At 36.7% G+C, this 18,482-nt stretch overlaps 1 protein-coding gene across 1 annotated transcript in view; it reads right to left on the reverse strand.

The window, feature by feature from the left end:
- Positions 1-4,935: 4,935 nt before the first annotated feature.
- Positions 4,936-18,482, reverse strand: part of nectin3a (nectin cell adhesion molecule 3a) — a 41,489-nt gene continuing 27,942 nt past the window's right edge. Inside the window, exons 2-6 of the mRNA XM_077207440.1 lie at positions 17,296-17,643; positions 10,509-10,808; positions 8,434-8,551; positions 7,509-7,660; positions 4,936-5,620 (exon numbers count right to left, since the gene is read on the reverse strand). Coding sequence (XP_077063555.1) covers positions 4,977-5,620; positions 7,509-7,660; positions 8,434-8,551; positions 10,509-10,808; positions 17,296-17,643 — 1,562 coding nt within the window. The 3' untranslated portion in view covers positions 4,936-4,976. The remainder of the gene's footprint in view (positions 5,621-7,508; positions 7,661-8,433; positions 8,552-10,508; positions 10,809-17,295; positions 17,644-18,482) is intronic.

Raw genomic sequence — 18,482 nt, forward strand, 5'->3', positions numbered from 1 at the left:
AGACACTAAAGCCACTTGAGTGTTGAAAGCAAGACAGCGGGTAGGACATGAGGGTGACTGAGGGTCTGCTTACCTCCTGTAACTTTCCCTGGAAAAACTTTGAAGCTGCTGATTAACCACAAAGATGAATTTGATGTCATCTTTAACTTTAAATTACTTTATTTTGAAATAGGTCACTTTGGATTAAAGTCTCACCTAATGTAAATTACAACAAAAGATGTTGGCAAATGCAACTGGAATAAGGCCAAGGCTTTTGGGGGTCTCATTTTACCAGGATCACATTACAGGATCAATCAACAGCAGGGAGAAATTCTCAAGACTGTAGCGATGGGGCAGATCCAGGGCTGACGTTGTGTGTGGGTTGTGTCTGTGTTTTTGTGTGGTTGGTCAATACAGAGAAGAATAGACAGCATGATGTATCAGGGCTGTGCTGATGTGATCGATTACCTCTCATTGCCAAAAATCTATTTCCCTCCCCAGTGATGGAGAGGGTGCTGAGTTGGTCCTAATGGAGGGTGATTTGTTGGGTCAGTAGCCAATAATCACAGGTGTGAAGCGTACATGGGGCTTTGGGGATGTGGCTTTTGGGTCAGTTCAGTTTTTAAATCTAATCAGGTCCAACTTTGCAGTGAAGAAAAAAACACTTTTGTTGGTATTCCGAAATATAAATGTTCTTAATCCTTTCAGAGTTACATAACATTCTGCTGACACAAATGGTACAAATCGATGACAAAAAAGCGCATAGTTGGTGTGACTGATTGGACCTCACTGCCTCCAACAGCTTTATCTGGTATATTGACAACATTTGAAGATTTAATTTTCATCCAATATTAAAATTCCGCCAACACTCTCATATAATTTCCAACCTGCATAATTTTAATTCTTCTACTCAACATAAAATGAGAAAGTCCAAACCGCTCCTTTCCATTTTGAAAAAGTGACGAGCTATCAAGACATTATTTGCTGAATATCTTTCTCCGTTTATTGTTAAATTGTTTAAAATAATAAAATAATCTTTAAAATGTAAGTATTTTGTTGTACTGCACTGGCAGTTTTGTAATTTGTTTTTAACCTAGTTTTAAAGGGTTAGTTTACCCTAAAATTATTTTTGTCATCATTTACTCCCCCTTATGCCGTCAAATAAGCTTTTCGTTCATCTTCGAAACACAAAAGAAGATGTTTTAAATGAAATCTGAGGGATTTCTGTCCCTCAATTGACAGCTATGAAACTACCACTTTGATGTTTCAAAAAGTTCATAACGAGATTGCAAAACTAATCCATATGAATCGAGTGGTTTAGTCCAAGAGACTTTATATGAGGAACAGTTTGAATTTAGGCTTTTATTCACATAAACATTGATCAGCAAAACAGAAGCTCATAAACAGAAGCTCAAGTGTACTTGCTTGATGGGCAACAAAGCTCATTGCTCAAACGTGCTGCGTAAAAAGAATTAACCTCATTGGTTCTTGCTGAAGCTCAAATGTGTTGCGTAACATACGAGAATAAACCTCATTGGTTCTTGAGGAAGCTCAAATGTGATGCATAACACAAGAATGAACCTCATTGGTTCTCACACATCAAGCAACCATGAATAAGCTTCCGTTTACCACAACGGATATGTGCCTTGATGAATGTTTATATGTGAATAAAAGCCTAAATGTAATCTGTTCATCATATAAAGTGATTGTGTATCTTCAGAAAATGTAGACTAAACTGCTCAATTCATATGAAATAGTTTTACGATCTCTTTATTAACCTTTTGAAGCTTCAAAGTGGTAGTTGCTTGGACTGTCAATGGAGGGACAGAAAGCTCAGATTTCATTAACATATCTTTTTTGCAGTATTGTAGCTTCCGATCTCATTCGCACTTGACACCTCGAGATATGTAGCAAGCTATGAGTGTGAATAATGAATTAAATTTTGATGTATTCCTCACACAAAGTTCAGAGCGCTTGGAATATAGTTAGCATGGGCTACTATAATGGTGCATTTTTATCATCCATTTCCTGCTATAGTATAGAAAAGAGCAGCTTGCACATTGTGCTGAACATCTCATTTTGTGTTGCATAGAAAAAGTAAATGACTTGGAATTGTATAAAAGTACGTAAATAATGACAGTGGCCAAGATGGATCAAAGTATAAACACACTGTATAAAATTTTACACACCACACAAACGCAAACGCTTTGACATGTTCAAGAGAACTTTTTTATTATAAACAGAAGGCATCAAAAACAAAGCAATGTCTGCCCCTCATTTCCAAAATGATTTACAAGTCATCAATCATTTGTATAACTCTAATATGTACAAAATAATTTTTCCAACTCCTGAGAACTAAATATATATATAAAAAAAATAACATGAGAAGATAAAAAGCACATGTTAACTAAGCATGAACATCCTCTGCTTTATGTTCGGCCTTATATAAAAATATGTTTATTCCATAGACAAATATTTCCTGCCAGAATATGTACAAAAAAATATTATATAGCACAACTGGCCTCTGTAACACTTGCAAGTGCTACTGTTGTAAATTTCCAGTGAGTTTGCACCAAGAGTCATCATGTTAAAGAAAGGCAAACAAATTCAGAAAATACAGTAATAGTGGGAAACACAAATAACACTTCGGGAATACAGAAGACAAAAGCGTGTCATTGAATAGTGGAAGAATAAATATCTGATGCTTTTATCTGATGCGTCCAAAGGCACTATGCTTGTAAATATATAAGGAGAAAGCTAGAAATTTAACCTTATAACCAAACCTTCAACTTTCACTCAGTATTGCCATTTCTTAACTTCGTGAAATTGTTGTAACATTAAACACGCATGCAAAAGTCAAGAATTTTTTGAAAATACTTTCTGAATGAAATGAGAAAAAAGCCAATTAAAATAACGCAAATACTAGGCGGAAGATTCTTTTTAAGAAGAGTCAAGACTATATTTTTGATAGTGATACAAATAACTGCCCCATTAATTTAAAGATGAGCAGCAGCCCAATTTGTTGAAGAAAAAAAGATGTTTGTCTTAAACTCAAAACAGACTGTACCACAGCTGTAGCAACACTGCAGCTGATTTATGAACAATGAATTCAGGCGTTAGCAACTGCCATATCTTTTTCAAAAGGCATGCAACGTGTGACCATTGAGACTTATGGAGAAAAACAATCTTGCGTGCTTGCGAACAGATGCTCAGCACAACTCTAAGATGGAATGAAACAAGGTCTGTTTGCAAGAGAGCAGAAAATATTAATTACAAAGTTCGATCTTTGAGGTAAAGCATGCGAGAGGAAGCCCATGCGGCACATGTCTGCTGTGCGCCAGACGGTTTATTCTCGGAGATCCGAAGCTCTCGACACAGAGATGGGAGTGTATAAGTAGCAAGGGTGGAGAGATGGAGAGAAAAAAAGAAATCAGCATCAAATTAAAAGGAGTGAAATAAATTGGCAAAGGCCACAAGGCTTGGGTAAAAACCTCAGGGGCCGACCGTGGTCCTTTTGATCTGTCGTGGGGAACGTCAACCCCCCATCAGCCTGTGACAGGTCCTCAACACAACCACATGAAGCAGACTCCTTCCATTGCTCTCTAACATATCCATTAATGAAAAAGACACTGCTGTAAGAGGGGTGTGTGATTAAATATGTCAAAATATAGACAAGCTGGGCTAAAATTAAACTGCATGTGTTGAGTTGAGTGAAATATGTTGTATTTTTATGCATATACAGCAAAAAAGTTTGCTAATCAGTATTTTTGTCATTTTTTCAGTAAAAATATTTACAGATCTTTTTTTTTTTTTTTTTTTTTTTTTTACAGATTTACAGAAAGTTTATTTTTCTTATTCCACCGGCATCTTTTTTTAAACATGAACTTAAAAATTGTTTATGATTAAAACAAGAATAATAATCGTAATAATAATAACAATCAAAACTTTCTTCCATGTAACATCAAAAGTAAATGTTTGAAGATTCTTTGTCATATTACAAAATTTTGTTTCTCAAAAAATGTCTTTATATAATTTATTGAATACATTTAGCTGAGAAGTAAAATTAGAATAATAGGTATTGAATCTATTAATTGAAATTTTTTACTTGTTTCAACTATCTTCCATGGAACACCAAAAGTACATTTTGGAATATTCTATACAATAAGACGCATTTTCTTGAAAAGCAAAAATATCATAAACAGAATAAAGATATTTATATTTATTACAATATTAATAATATTAATATATTAAATATATGAAAATTTAGCGGAGAAGTAAAATTCGCATTTTTCTTATAACACTGGCTTTTTATTCTTGTTTTAAACATAAACTTCCCAAAATTGTATTTATGCTCAAATCAATATTAATAACAACAACAAAAACAATAAAAATCTTCTTCTATGGAACACCAAATGTAATATTTAAATATTCTTTGTGCAATATTTTTGCTTCTCAAGAAAATGTATCTTATTTTTATGACATTTTTCCTAAAAAACTAGACCAAAATACTGATTAAAAAACAAAATAAAATTCCCTGCAGTCAAAACATAAGACTCAAGACTTTCAAAGTCAGTTTCTGTGACTCTCTTTATGTGAAACTAAAGTGATGTTTTGCTCCTACATTGGAGAAGTCATATACATATATATTTAATAATAAAAAAAGAAAGGAAAGAACTAAGAATACGCTGCACCTGGTTTTAAAGCTAACAGTTATGTGCAATGTGGTAACGGGAATGGTTACGCACACAGTGTAGCTTAATTTTAGCAGACTTGTTTTCTTTGTGTAAATCCACCCTGTGATCATAAACCATGTAAACCTCTCCCTTTACATCCTGAAGTCACAGCAGTCCACCGAACGAAAACCATTCAGAACATATCTGCAGTAAATTACAGCCGTTTGCTACGCGTAAAACGTGAGGATGAAATCGTAAACCGAGTTTGGAGAATATATGCTGACTTTTAAATGATTTTTGTCCAGAAAAAGTTCCCCTGCCTTTTCAAACATACCATTCCCTGCGTGAAATCACAGATCCATCCACGTGAGACACATAGTCGCTGTCTGTGCCGTTGTCGTAACACTCGTCCTGCAGGTAAGGGGAGCCGTTGTGTAGAGGCGGCCCGCTGGGGTTCACGTTATGATGGTTGTGGTGGTCGGAGTAATACGTGTCCTCTCTCTTAAGGCTGAGATTGTCACTCCAGGCCTCCATCTCTTTGTGGTCATTGGGATAATCAGGATAGATAATGTCTCCTTCTGGTTTGGGCTTCAAGTCCTGGCTGCCATTGCCCGAGTCGTCTCCGTACACGTCGTGAAGCTCATGGGGTTGAAGTACATCCAGTTGAGACTCTTTTTGCATGTCTGATGGGCCGATGTACTGCTTGGTGTAGTAGTCTCCTCTGAATGTTCGGCGTTGACGCATGTAGAAAGCTCCCGCCAGTACCATCAGCAACACCAGGATCAGGATCCCACCGACAGCACCGCCCACAATAGTGCCCAGACTGCTGTCCGGCGGAGAGGCCTGAGTCGGGGAGGTGAAGTGGGCACGCTGATTAATAGAAGCTGTGATGGTTAAGCTGGTGCCAGGCAGGATGGGCTTGGTGGTGGTGGTGGTGGTGGGGGGGGCTGCAGTGGTCGGTGGCGGCTCTGAGAGGGCGAAATATGGATGAATGTTAAAATACAGACAAGGAAATAGATCATTAGAGGCAGGTTTTTGAAGAAAATTCTGGCCAGTACTTATAGGCCGCTATTAAATGTATACTATTAAAACTAAATAAATTTAGCTGAGAAGTAAAATTACTTTAAAACATCTTGAATTAGGTTAATTTATAGAGAAAATGGAGGGAATTTGTGGAGCCAGAGAATTGGGAATCACATAATAGATGTCAGAACAGATGCTGCTATTACACTGTACTGTACCGTGTTTGGTTGTATTCTTTTTTAATATTCTGTCTTAATTCTGTAAGTTTTGGTTCTGTTGGTATTACATATTTATGGTTACATTAATAGTAAGTCAGCTAAATTGGCTGTATCTAGTTTCTTTATAATTTTCTTCATAAAATGACTTCACCACAAGAGCTACATCAGGATAATCAAGAGCTAATCAAGGGCTTTAGGATTAGTGGAACGCTACAGGCACGTGAATTTTTATCAAGGTTGGAGCTAAACTCTGCAGGGCAGTGGCCCTCTAGGATCGAATTTACCCATTCCTGTGCTACATGATGAAGTTTCCTCATGTTTTGTTGCCTGAGGAAGAGCCAAATATGTGGTAAAAAGCACAGTGGCATATATCTGATTGAACTGAAACTGCTGCGAGGTTGTTCCAACTTTATTTACGTCATTGCTAAAAACCTCACAGGCCAAATGTAGACCCTTCTGGCACATTTGGTGAGCTTTTTTCCTTCTTTCTGTCTTTCGTTCTTTCTTTTAAATGGAATTTTCAACAAGAGATTCAGGAGTTCACCTATTCAATAACAGGAAATACAGACTGACTCAATGAACACATAATATGAAACAACACAATGTCAAACAGGAAAAAAAATCCTGTGAGTTTTGTCAGGTTTTCTCAAGCTGTTATAGAATTTACCAGGATGCACTGAAACAGTTTAGTGAAACAATAAATCCAAGAAGGTAGAGAAAGTGAAAGAAATCAATCAAAAACTATGTGCAGCAGGGATGACATTATTTTATAAGCCAACCTAGAAGTTACCGTCAACCTGGTTCCCTTACAAAAACCCAATAGGATTTTTCCATTGGCTTTTGGATTATTGCAGAATGTAAGTTGTGTGACCAACAAAAGCTTATGGTTCTTACACGTTTCGTTCATAAAGATGATTTTCACAAATTATCACAACTTTTATAATTTAAGTAAAAGCTTTTAGTTAGAATATTTGCAAAATTACAAGAGTCCCAACAACCTCTTTAGTCCCATTTAGACTTTTAAAAACATAACAGCTTAAAAAAGTGGGGTATTACTGCTGTATAGAATAAAACATGAAAATATATTGAGCTTGTGTTAGCCACAAACCTTATTTCAGGCATTTAAACCCCATTAAAATAAACAAACAAACAAACAAAAAACATTGACTTTTCAATGATGGAACTGGATGTGCAAAAATGCTTATTTCTGGAGTTTTAAAACTCATTCCTGTAGCACTCTATTATTCAATGAAATCATGCATTTTTTTCCCATTTTATTTGTGTGCCAACTTAACATTTTAATAGCAAGCTAAATATCAATTGAGTCAAATCCTCTCATGCACTATGGAGAACCATGAGTGTGGTGCACAAAAAACAGTGTCTGTCAACATTGTCATTTTTATCCAGATTCACTGAGTCAGTATCTTGTTTATGCCTCAATGCCTCACTTGAGAAACTGTGTGGTTAAGTATGAATGGTGTGTATTTCAAGAGGGAAGAGTAAATGTCAGGACATAATTTATCACCCAGTGATCCTTCCTCAAACTTCAGCCCCTCATGGACTAATCATCATCACTTGTATGTGTGGAGTTGAAAGGTTAGAAGAAACTTCTCACCTAGTACCAAGAAGCGTACATCCTGAAAGCTCTGCCCAACATCATTCTGAACTTCACACCTGTATTGTCCAGAGTCGCTCGACTTTAAAGGACGAGTAAACAGTAGGCTGCCATTAGATGTGTCCACACCTGCAGGCATTGGTGCGTCCAGCCTGGGGAGTGACAAAAGACAGATTATCAGTTTAGAGCTTGTTGACAACAAGTTTTGCAGAAGGAGGTCACCCTGAAGCAACCTTTGCTCAGGCCCTGATAATATACTTCGAGCAAAATCGAAGAAAGAACTTGTGTGACATTATTTAGAAGAAAATCAGGCCAAAACAAACAAAACGTACTTTCTGAAAAGTTCGCTCTGACTTGAAAACACCTTCGCACTACCATTGGTCTGTGGCGATTTAGTTATAGGTAGGTGTGGATCTGAGGCTCTACCTTCTTTGAAATGGAAATCTTCACTGGTTAATTTTTTCTGTTCAGCCGTCGAGGTCAGACACGAGTAAAAACATGAACATGAGCTGGATAGCTTCTTTATAGTGGAAATTAGAGTTGTAATTCTAATTGAAAGAGACACTGACACGTTTTTTTAAAAAGCTGCTTTCTTTAAAGTATTCTATTGTATAAAGTGCTATTTAAATAAATGTAACACTACACCGCTCTCATTTTTGTTGTGTGTTCATTTTGATATTTAGAGGAAAGCACGTAGCACATATTTTACATATTCATCAAAATGTCATTCTCAGCAGCGTGGGCTGTTCACTAACAGTATACTTAACAGTATTTCAAACTTCTCTTTCCCCCTAAGCAAAATGCAAAAAATGACTTTGCCGTGAGCTTATCGGGCCTTTATTCTCATCCACAATCATAGCTAGATTTTACCATTGAATTGACATGTCTGATAAGATTATAATGTAGTGTAGATGAGAGCTCAGACCTGGTCCAGAGGTACAACAGAGCAGGTGGGCTGGCACTGGCTCTACAATCCAGGTGTACATTTTTTTGTCCCACGTACCATACGTCCTCCTGGCCCATCACGGTAATATCTGGAGCAACTGTAACAATTTAAATGGTTGTTTATTAAAAATTCAGTTTTGCATGAAATTAAAAGGCAGAACATGAATATCACCCTGCTATACAAATATATATAGTGCTTAGCAAAATTTAAATCCTTTTCTTACTTCCACAAAACACAAAAGAGGATCTTTTTTAAGGCTGGGAATTGACACATATTTCTTCTTGATTCGATTTCGATTAGATTTATTTCCTATATATCTGATGCAATGCATGTCAATTTTTTAAAAGGGTTAGTTCACCCAAAAATAAAAATAAAAGTCATCGTTTAGTCACCCTCATGTCGTCCAAAACACCTAAGACTTTCATTCGTCTTCGAAACACAAGTGAGATTTCTGTCCCTCCATTGACAGTCTACACAACTACCACTTTACGGGTTAGTCCAAACTTTTTATGATGAACAGATTTAATGTAGGATTTTATTCACATATAAACATTGATCAGCAAACATGAACAGAAGCTCAACCGAACCTGTTTGACACACGAGAACAAACCTTATTGGTTCGTGCTGCGTAACACAAGAATTAACCTCATTGGTTCTTGCTGAAATGCCAAATGTCAATGTGGTAGTTGTGTGGACTGTCAATGGAGGGACAGAAAGCTCAGATTATAATATAATAAGATTAAAATATCTTGATTTGTATTTTGAGAATGAACGAAAGTCTTAAGGGTTTGGAACGACATGATGGTGACGAGTAAATGACAGAACTTTCACTTTTGGGTGAACTAACCCTTTAAGGAAAAATATAATGCTGTAAACTATACAGGAAACCCCAAATTGGTCCATTACTATAATATTAAAGGTTAAAATGAACAACTTTCTGTAGCATTTTTTTATTTCCAAACAATAAAACTATCAATTGTTTTAACGAGACATTAAAATTGTGCATGACACCATTCTCACGCTTTGGAATTGAGTCCCAGAAACAGAAAGGGGAGATGTGATTGGCTAACTCGATTACACAAAACCTCAGGATACTGAGGCTTAGCTGTGGTAAAGAAAATAAACTGACGTGTAATATTGAGAGAAGATTCAGGAGGGAAACAGTCAAAGAGCCTTAAGATTCACCCCAGCAGTCTATATAACGCCAACATGATCAAATTCATATCAACATAAGCAGTGTTATACTTTCTTTCTTAATGAACAATGTAAACCACAGTTGCACATTTAAACACTACATTGCAAATAAATTAATAATCTAAATAAGACATTTTCATATTTTTCAGCAAAATACTGTATATATACATTTTTAAAATGTAAAAGATTTACTTGAGAAGAATAATTGCATAAGATGTTAAGACTTTTATTAAGAAAATATATCTTGAATTCAATTTAGATTTCTTGCCACAATATCAAATTGTTTTGCTCTTATTTTAAGCATAGATATCACCATATTTATGTAAGATTTATGTTTTGAACAAGACTTATTATCTTAAAATTTAGCTTCAACTAAATATATATTGTGTTTTAATGATATATTATTGTTACTGGAAATCAAAATTTTGCATGGTCAGCTCTGTCTATGATTAAACCATTAGTATTAATACATGTATGAGGTTGTAAAGCTCAAAAGTAGTTTTCTCACTTTTAAACACTTTGGAAGGCAATTTGTGATTTATTAAGTACTAAAGCCTCTCTCTGTCAGTATGAACTCTCCCTCTTGTATTTCCGTTCCTGTTGCTGCCCTTGCTGTGCTCAGATCAATATTTCATAAAGCGCCTCCATTAAGCAGCACACTGTTCGAACAGACAGCAGCCAACAGTTCCAAGATGCCAAAAGAAAGCACATTGAGAATTAAGCTGTTAAAATAACTCCAATATTGAGAGTGGCAATATTGAGCTATGAGTGCTCATTGTAACATACAGAAAACCTATGGAACTCTCGAAATACAAAACAGGAGTAAAGTGAGAACGTCAATAAAAGCTATTCACACTCACAAAACACTTTGAGCTTGTAGGGAATGCGGAAATCTTTGGATAGGGCCGGGTGACGAACAACGCAGCTGAGAGAACGGCCAAATGCATCCCGGGTGGGGGCCAAGATGTAGTGTACTAAAGTGGTGGTAGTGCCTTCAGGCTCCTTCTGCGAGACGACTGATGTCTGACCCGGTAGGTCTGATTCCCAGAACACCTCTGGCGCTGGGCGACCCCTTTCAGCTGTACATGTCGCCACCAGTGTTTCACCATCTCCAGCCAGCAGAGACAAGGAGCCAGGAGACACATAGACCTTTGGCTCCACTAAAGGGAACAAAAGAGAAAGAGATTAAACAAAACTGAACAATAAACTCTAAATTAAACAATGCCAACAGGCATTCACCACATTTCAAAAACTGTTGAACTGTTTTGATATTTTTTACATATTTTAATATATAATATGATGCATATTATTTGATAAAAACTGTTGTTCTACTCTTTACATATTGGTGAGAATTAAACAAAATTTATTTAAAATTTAGAGGTCAGTAAGATTTAAACAAAAAAATAAAACTAATACTTTTATTAAGCAAGGACAAATGAAATGAATGAAAAATGGCAGTGAATACCTTTATAATGTTACAAAATGTTTCATTTCAAATGCCGTTCTTTTGAAGGTTTCCATAAAAATATTAAGCGTCACAACGGTCTTCAACATCGTTAATAAGAAATGTTTCTTGAGCAGCAAATGAAGAGAAATTTTAGAAATGTTGACACTGAAGACTGGAGTTATGCTGGAAATTCAACTTCGAATCACAGGAAAAAATAATTTAAAAAAATATGTTAAAATAGAAAACCTTTATTTTAAATTGTAATAATATTTGACAATATTACTGTTTTTAGAGTATTTTTGATATTAAAAAAACGCACCCTTGGTGAACATTATAATACATAAAACACAAAAAAAATCTTACCAACCCTAAACTTTTGAATGGTACTGTATAGAAAATACATTTGAATGAAAATTAAATAAAATGAACACATTTTTGTATTATTTATTACAGACCTTGACTACAAGATTACCCTAAATGCACATCCCTCAAGAAAACAAGAAATAAATATTAAAAGTAGGAAAGGGTCAGGAAGAACTGTTCAAAATGTGTTATTGATTTTGAAACTACAGGATGATATACGACAAGATGAATAAATAAGGAGGGGACACAAAGTCATGTAAAGGGTGGAAAGAGACATTTGTTCACTCAGAATTGATTGATTACCCCAATCCCACAAATTCACATTAAAAATAGATGATCTAAAATGACTGAGTAGAAGTACCGCAACATCACTGAGTGCATCTGAGTGGCTTCTGTCTCTATAGATATGTGGCATATTAGTGTCTTAATATTACTGAGAGAGTCTACATGGATTTACAGAGAACAAAAGGAAATACACATTGTGTATAACAGCTGAATCAATCATTGTGAAATGTTTTGCTGCCATGATTTGTTCAGCTGCCCTGTGCAATAAAACCCCACACTTGTTGAATTAACTATTTTCATTTCTGAAAAAATAAATAAATATATAGACCACCACTAGGGATGAGTCGCGATCTTCGAATAGTCGAACTGCGTTCGAAATTCGATCATTAAATTGCTTTTTCGAATATCGTTATATTTTCGCGCAATTCCAATGTGTCATAATTGACGGCGAGCCAACTCTCGCAGATCACGCAGCAGGGTATTTTCCTGTCGGGGACACAAGGTGTCACTAACATAAATGAAACCCCCTACTGCGCGATCTAGGATACCAGTGTTTTATACATAGTGTAAACAAACAACAGAAGAAGAGCACCGTGACGTTAACTCTCAAGGGGGTAATCCATCAGCCGGAAGTTGAAGCCTCGCGGGAGCCGCCATTGTAGCAGAACTTCACCTGCTGTTAGCATTCCATTGACTCCCATTCATTTTGGCATCACTTTGACAGCGAATAACTATACATCTGAGGCGTCAAAAGACTTCATTTGTCCATTATATATTTCTAAATAAACACGACAATGTATAAAAGGCTCCATTACTTTGTATCTTACGTTATGGCCCCGTAGAAACCGTTTTTGTTAAAAACAGGCTAACGATTGCGTCATAACCACGCGACTTTTTGTCGCACAATAGAGACATTACCGTATAGACAGGAGGAGAAGCTCGCAGGCAATCGGGGGGACGTCCCGTCTAGAGTGCGGATCGGGCCGAATTTTTTTGTCCGAGCCCAGCCCGCGATCGACAGAGCAGTAACCGAACCCGACAAGAGCCCGACAGGCATAAAGATATTTATGTCCGAGCCCGACCCGAGACCGACAGTTAAAATCCCATTTTTTTTCTCATACTAATGACACATGTACGTTTGTTTGTGTGGAAAGCCTGATTTTATCAAGCAACTGTAGGAAGACATTCGGAAATGTCAGCAGGATGAGTACATCAGCGTGCACGGAGAAACAAGCGCACTTAACGCAGGCGCGCATGCACGTGTTTCGTTGTCACGGCTACATAAACAAATTTCCGCACACAGGAAGACAGATGTTATGGTAATATTTTACATGTATTTTAATCACAAAAACGAACGTTTGCATCACGTGAAAGCATCAGGCACATTGGCTACCAACATAATAAGCTGTTTTAAATTTAAAATGTTCAATGCCATATCGCGCTGATGTGACCGAGCCCGACCCGAACCCGAACATAATTTCTAAATATCTGTCCGAACCCGTCCCGTCAAGGGAGAAGCCCATAGATAATGAGTCCATAAAAGCAATGGGACAAAATATTTCAACAATGTTTTTGGGGAATTGGAAATAATTCGGTATGTGGCAAGTGAATATATATGAAGTGATTAACGTTGGCAATTTTCACGCATAGCTAGTAGAAGATTTAGGTCTGTCAGACAGGTTGCTCACGTCATCAAGCTTAGTTTGAGTCGGTTTGAGTCTGCGCGTCAGGAACGGAAGTGCTAAAAAATCGCTAAAAATGGGCTTCAACTGTCTCAACTGAGTTCCAATGAGATGGCTCTGTCCACTTCTTATACTGTCTATGTTAACTCTGCGCCCAACAGAGGTGGGTAGTAACCTTTACTGTCTATGTAACCGTCTATGGTAGTAACAAAGTAGGCTACATTTACTTCCTTAAGTTGGGGCGACGTTCCTCTCGTTACTTTCTTTTAATGCAATAAATGCTGTTAAATGCGTAGTTTATTCCAAGAGCGCTGTATCTTTTTTATGGGCATGAGCGATGCTCAATTCACAAATGAATCACTCTTTTGAGTCGATTCTGTTCAAAGACTTCATCAAACAAGTTGGCAGATCTGTCTAAATCGGTTCGCGAATCAGTTTGAATGATCTGTTCAGTTACTCACGCACTGAATCGTCTGAAGCGCTTTCAATTCACACTCGACTCGGATTCGTAACAGGAAGATTTAAGAACATCAAGAGTGTTGGATGAAGTGGCCGTGGGCCTACAGTCTAGCGAAAGCAAATCTGCAAATGCATCATATTTTTGCCAGCGATGAAGATCTAGTTGAACATCTTCGTATGATGTCTGTGAATGAATGATTCCACAGGACGATACATTCGAGTTAATTTCATTCAGGTAATACATTTTACAACCAAATAGATTATTACGCCACGATCGCACTGCTACAAGTATGATGACATTATCCATTTTTTGGACATATTCATTTATAGGCTACATTAAATAAGCTACCATTGTCCACAGTTTATGAAATGAACACGTAATGTGTGTGTATTGTGCAGTGGCATCAACAATAGTTTTGATTGAAACTAGTTTATTTAAAAAGTAGGCTATTGCAGTAACAAGGCAGGTTCGCATAAAATCCTTATGTCATAATGTCATGATGAAATTATTTTTTTTATCTAACGAGCATCTGGTTTGGCGATGCAAAAACGGACTGTCGTGCTTATTGTTTTTTTTCTTCTTCTATGTTAACTATGTAAAAAAAAACGACGAAAACATGTTACTTGTTCAATTAATAAACAGTTTGTTTGATGACAAATCGCTAAAGATGAAATTGGCCTCCCTTTCTGTCATTGTGAGTGTGCGTTTCTTTTTCTTTCCGATTTTCGAACGATAATCGACTTTTGCTCCTCGATTTTCGAATGCAATTTTTGGCAGAAATTCACATAACCACCACTCACCTCAAAGATTGCATTTACACTACAAGACAGTGTCCAATTTCGATTTTCTGCTCAAATTCGTTTTTTTAATTGTTTTTTTTTTTAGGATGTTTACAGGACCTTATAAATGTGGCTAGCGATGTGTCTAGCAACACACATGCATATAACACTTACTCTGGTATGTCTATAAGGTACTCAATGTGATATCACATTTCATTATTACATGAAATTAGACGATCTCATAGTCTTACTTAAATGCATCAGGATTACCATTACCAACTGTGACATGCTCTTTAAAATAATCATAATAACTATATACTGCAAATCTGTATCAAAACCGATACATTTATACATTTCTGTTTTCATTTTTTAAAAATACAATAATTTTTTAATTGACAAGTGATAATAATCACAACAGATTATAATAACTACATATTAATAAACATATAAACCACAATATTATATTGAATCATGATGCAATATTGACATTAATGGTGAGACTCCCTCAAAGACCTATACATGCATTATAATGGATGCAGAAATCACACGGCATTAAAATCTGACACATTTTTGATTTACAGTATTTAGGCTACACATACACTACCGTTCAAAAGTTTGGGGTCTGTAAGGTTTTTTAATGTTTTGTATAAAAATACAGAATACAAAATTTTCAGCATCATTACTCCAGTTTTCAGTGTCACATGATCCTTCAGAAATCATTCTAATATGCTGATTTGATGCTCAAGAAACATTTTTCTATTATTATCAATGTTGAAAACAGTGCTGCTTCATATTTTTGTGGAAACCATGATACATAATTTTTCAGGATTCTTTGATGAATAGAAAGTTCAAATGAACAGCATTAATTTTAAATAGAAACCTTTTGTAACATTATAACTTTTTATAATTTAATGCATCCTTGCTGAATAAAAGTATTAAAGTGTAAAAATCTATTAGTGTACTAAATGAAAATCGGCACAAAATTGTTCAGATACAATGTGATTTTTGCTGTTTGAGATTTGACCCACAGTGTTGTGAACGCAGCCATAATATCCTTTATTAATAAAAACGTATAAATCCAATTTTCATTTGTCCTTTTCCCTCTTTCCTTTCTCAATACTCTCTCTAGAGAATTGCAGCAGCTGTGCTCTTAAGAAACCGTTTTACCATGTGGGCCAGGAACGTCCACTTAATCCTACACGCAAGGCCGTCTGCTCCACACACCTGTTCTACTCTGTTTACAGGCCGCTCCTGTATACAAGAAATCTAAATAACCCCAGGGACCCCAATGCTAAATATAGCCCTGCGACACCTGAACAGGGGGGAACCACAGTGCATCACTGAGCGCTGACATCTGAGTGCCAAGATCAGACCCACCCTGCATTCATCCAACCTGAACCCAATGCCATCTGCATCACACTGGAGCTCTGCTGACTCAGAGCTTGCAGCGGCATCTTGGCAACTCATTCACACCCAACCCTCCTGATAGAAGAAATAAAGAGCCAGCTGATCCGATGGCGCAGGTGGGTGGGTGAAGGCCCTGGAGGTCCAGGGTATTGATTTATCATCAAATAGGGCAGGATTTAGGGCTGGGTCACTGTCGCCTACATAAATCCAGACCCAAAACATTTCTGTTATGGGTTGCAGACCACGGCTGTCGCCAAAACCGCTGTACCCTCAAATAATTTCTGTCATTATAATGTACTGCAAGTGAAAGCAAAATAATTGTGTTAAAAAAGAGGAAGAGAATGAATTGTGGGTACAAATTACACCACTTAGCTTGCGTGCAACATCTGATGTGTTTTATTGTAAAAATTCACACGGTCACTGAGAATTCCAGCGATGACTCATCACTGTTAAATTTACAGGAATAGGAATGGCGGCTTTAAGCTTGTGAGCAAAAACACACAAGCTCGAAGCAGCTGATTGGCCACTGACTTTTATAGTTTTAGGGTTTTGAGTAAATTTCTCCTTTTTCTTTGAAAATGCCACGGAAAAATGTGGCGTTGCTATAACGTCTGAATCTGTAATGCCATTAGAGACTGGATTGATACAATTCTAACTTTTGGTTACCACTTACAATAAGGAAAAGATTAGCTTTGGGTTTTTTATGTTTTGCAGAAACACAGGGAATAAACAAGGAGAAAAAAAATGGTGCCCCGCAATACAAAAATAGAACAAGGAATGTACTATCATGCCAGTGTGTGACAGATATTTTTGTCATCTCTGTGGCGTTTGACAACACTTCATTTCACTCAAGCAGAAAAGGGGCTGTTTGAAGGGTGTTTACACCCCTTTCTATGATTACAATACACAAAAATAAGCCATTTCAACATAAGTTTCTAAATCATAACTTCCCTATAATTCAAGTCTTGTTTTCAATAGAGAAGTTTTGGAATGGTAGTTAATTACTTTTAAGTGCCTTGCATAATTAAATGTATAAATAAATGTGTTTATCTATACTTTGATATTGCTAATGTTTTTTTGTGCTTAAAACCAATAAACAAACTTTGGAAAAATAAATAAGGATGGATGGATAGATTTATGACACAACAAGCAATAGGATTTCTAATGTTTTACCAAATGATTCACCAGAAAGAATTCACAACTAGATCACAAAGATGTACTCACCCATAATGTCCACAGTTGTGGATGCCTGCATGTTTCCAAGTTGGAAGGTGACTACTTTACAAGTGTAGGTCCCAATGTCGGCAAAACTCATGCCCTCCAGGACAATGGACACATCATGCATTGAAGGCTTGAGGAAGTGCACCCGTCTGCTGTACTCCTCAGCTATGGAGGTCCCGTACTGGGGGTTGAAGACGGCTAAAGTGACGGTGCCCGAGGGCAGCCGGCGTTCCCAGGAACTCTGGGTCAGGCTGAGGTCTGTGCTGACCTCCACCCTACAGGTCAAAGTAATGTTTTTCCCCAGCACTGCCGTCACCTGCTCAGGAACCACCACCTTGTTAGCCCACACACCTGGTGAGATACAGATCATCAGGAACAATGATACAGGAAATAGATCAACAGTCTACAAAACAATTTTTTTTCCCATGTAATTTGTATTGCTGCCATCTTAAACAGGTCACACTTACAAAAGAGATTTTTAATGATTCTTATCCTCCTGGTTATATGAAACTTTGTGTCCAAGCCTTCATTACTAATAAAAAAATTTCATGTTGGAACTAGAAACAGCTTGGGCCATTTCTGATTAGCTAACAAGGAGGCAGCATGGTTACAGTTTAATAAGCAAATTAATATTGAGTAACTTACATTTTAAACACAATAGTTAATTTGTCTGTTTTTGTAAGTAGTTCCAAAGCCACAGCATCTTCAAACAACACACAGTAGTAGTGCTTAGTTCCTGAACGAATCAAGAGTTTTTGAATGAATCTGTTGAATGATTCAGTGACTCACACACACACACACCACCTACTGGCGTAACTATGTAATTTGCAAAAAGAGTCATTGAAAAATCTTCACCACTAATGCACAGACTGACAGTCTGTTTGGGACAAACACAGTAGGTGGAGGCAACGAAAGGCAAGATTATTTATAAAGCACATTTCATACAATGGTAATTCAAATGCTTTACATAGAAAAGGAATTAAAATAGTCATAAATGAATCACAACTCATGCATAAGAAGTAAAAATATCATGCATAAGAAATAAAATAACAATAAAAGTAGAGAGTGCTGAATCATTAAATGGGCGCCCCGTCTGAAAAGAAGAGTCAGAAAGCTTAGGTTCGTGAGACACACTAGTAGCAACTCCTGGCTTCTTAGTGACCACACTGCCTTTGATGGCTTCCAGTGTC

This window comes from Siphateles boraxobius, unplaced genomic scaffold (genome assembly GCF_051911475.1).
Source record: "Siphateles boraxobius isolate OS27281-9 unplaced genomic scaffold, OSU_SipBor_1 6, whole genome shotgun sequence".
In the NCBI taxonomy this organism is placed as follows: Eukaryota; Metazoa; Chordata; class Actinopteri; order Cypriniformes; family Leuciscidae; genus Siphateles; species Siphateles boraxobius.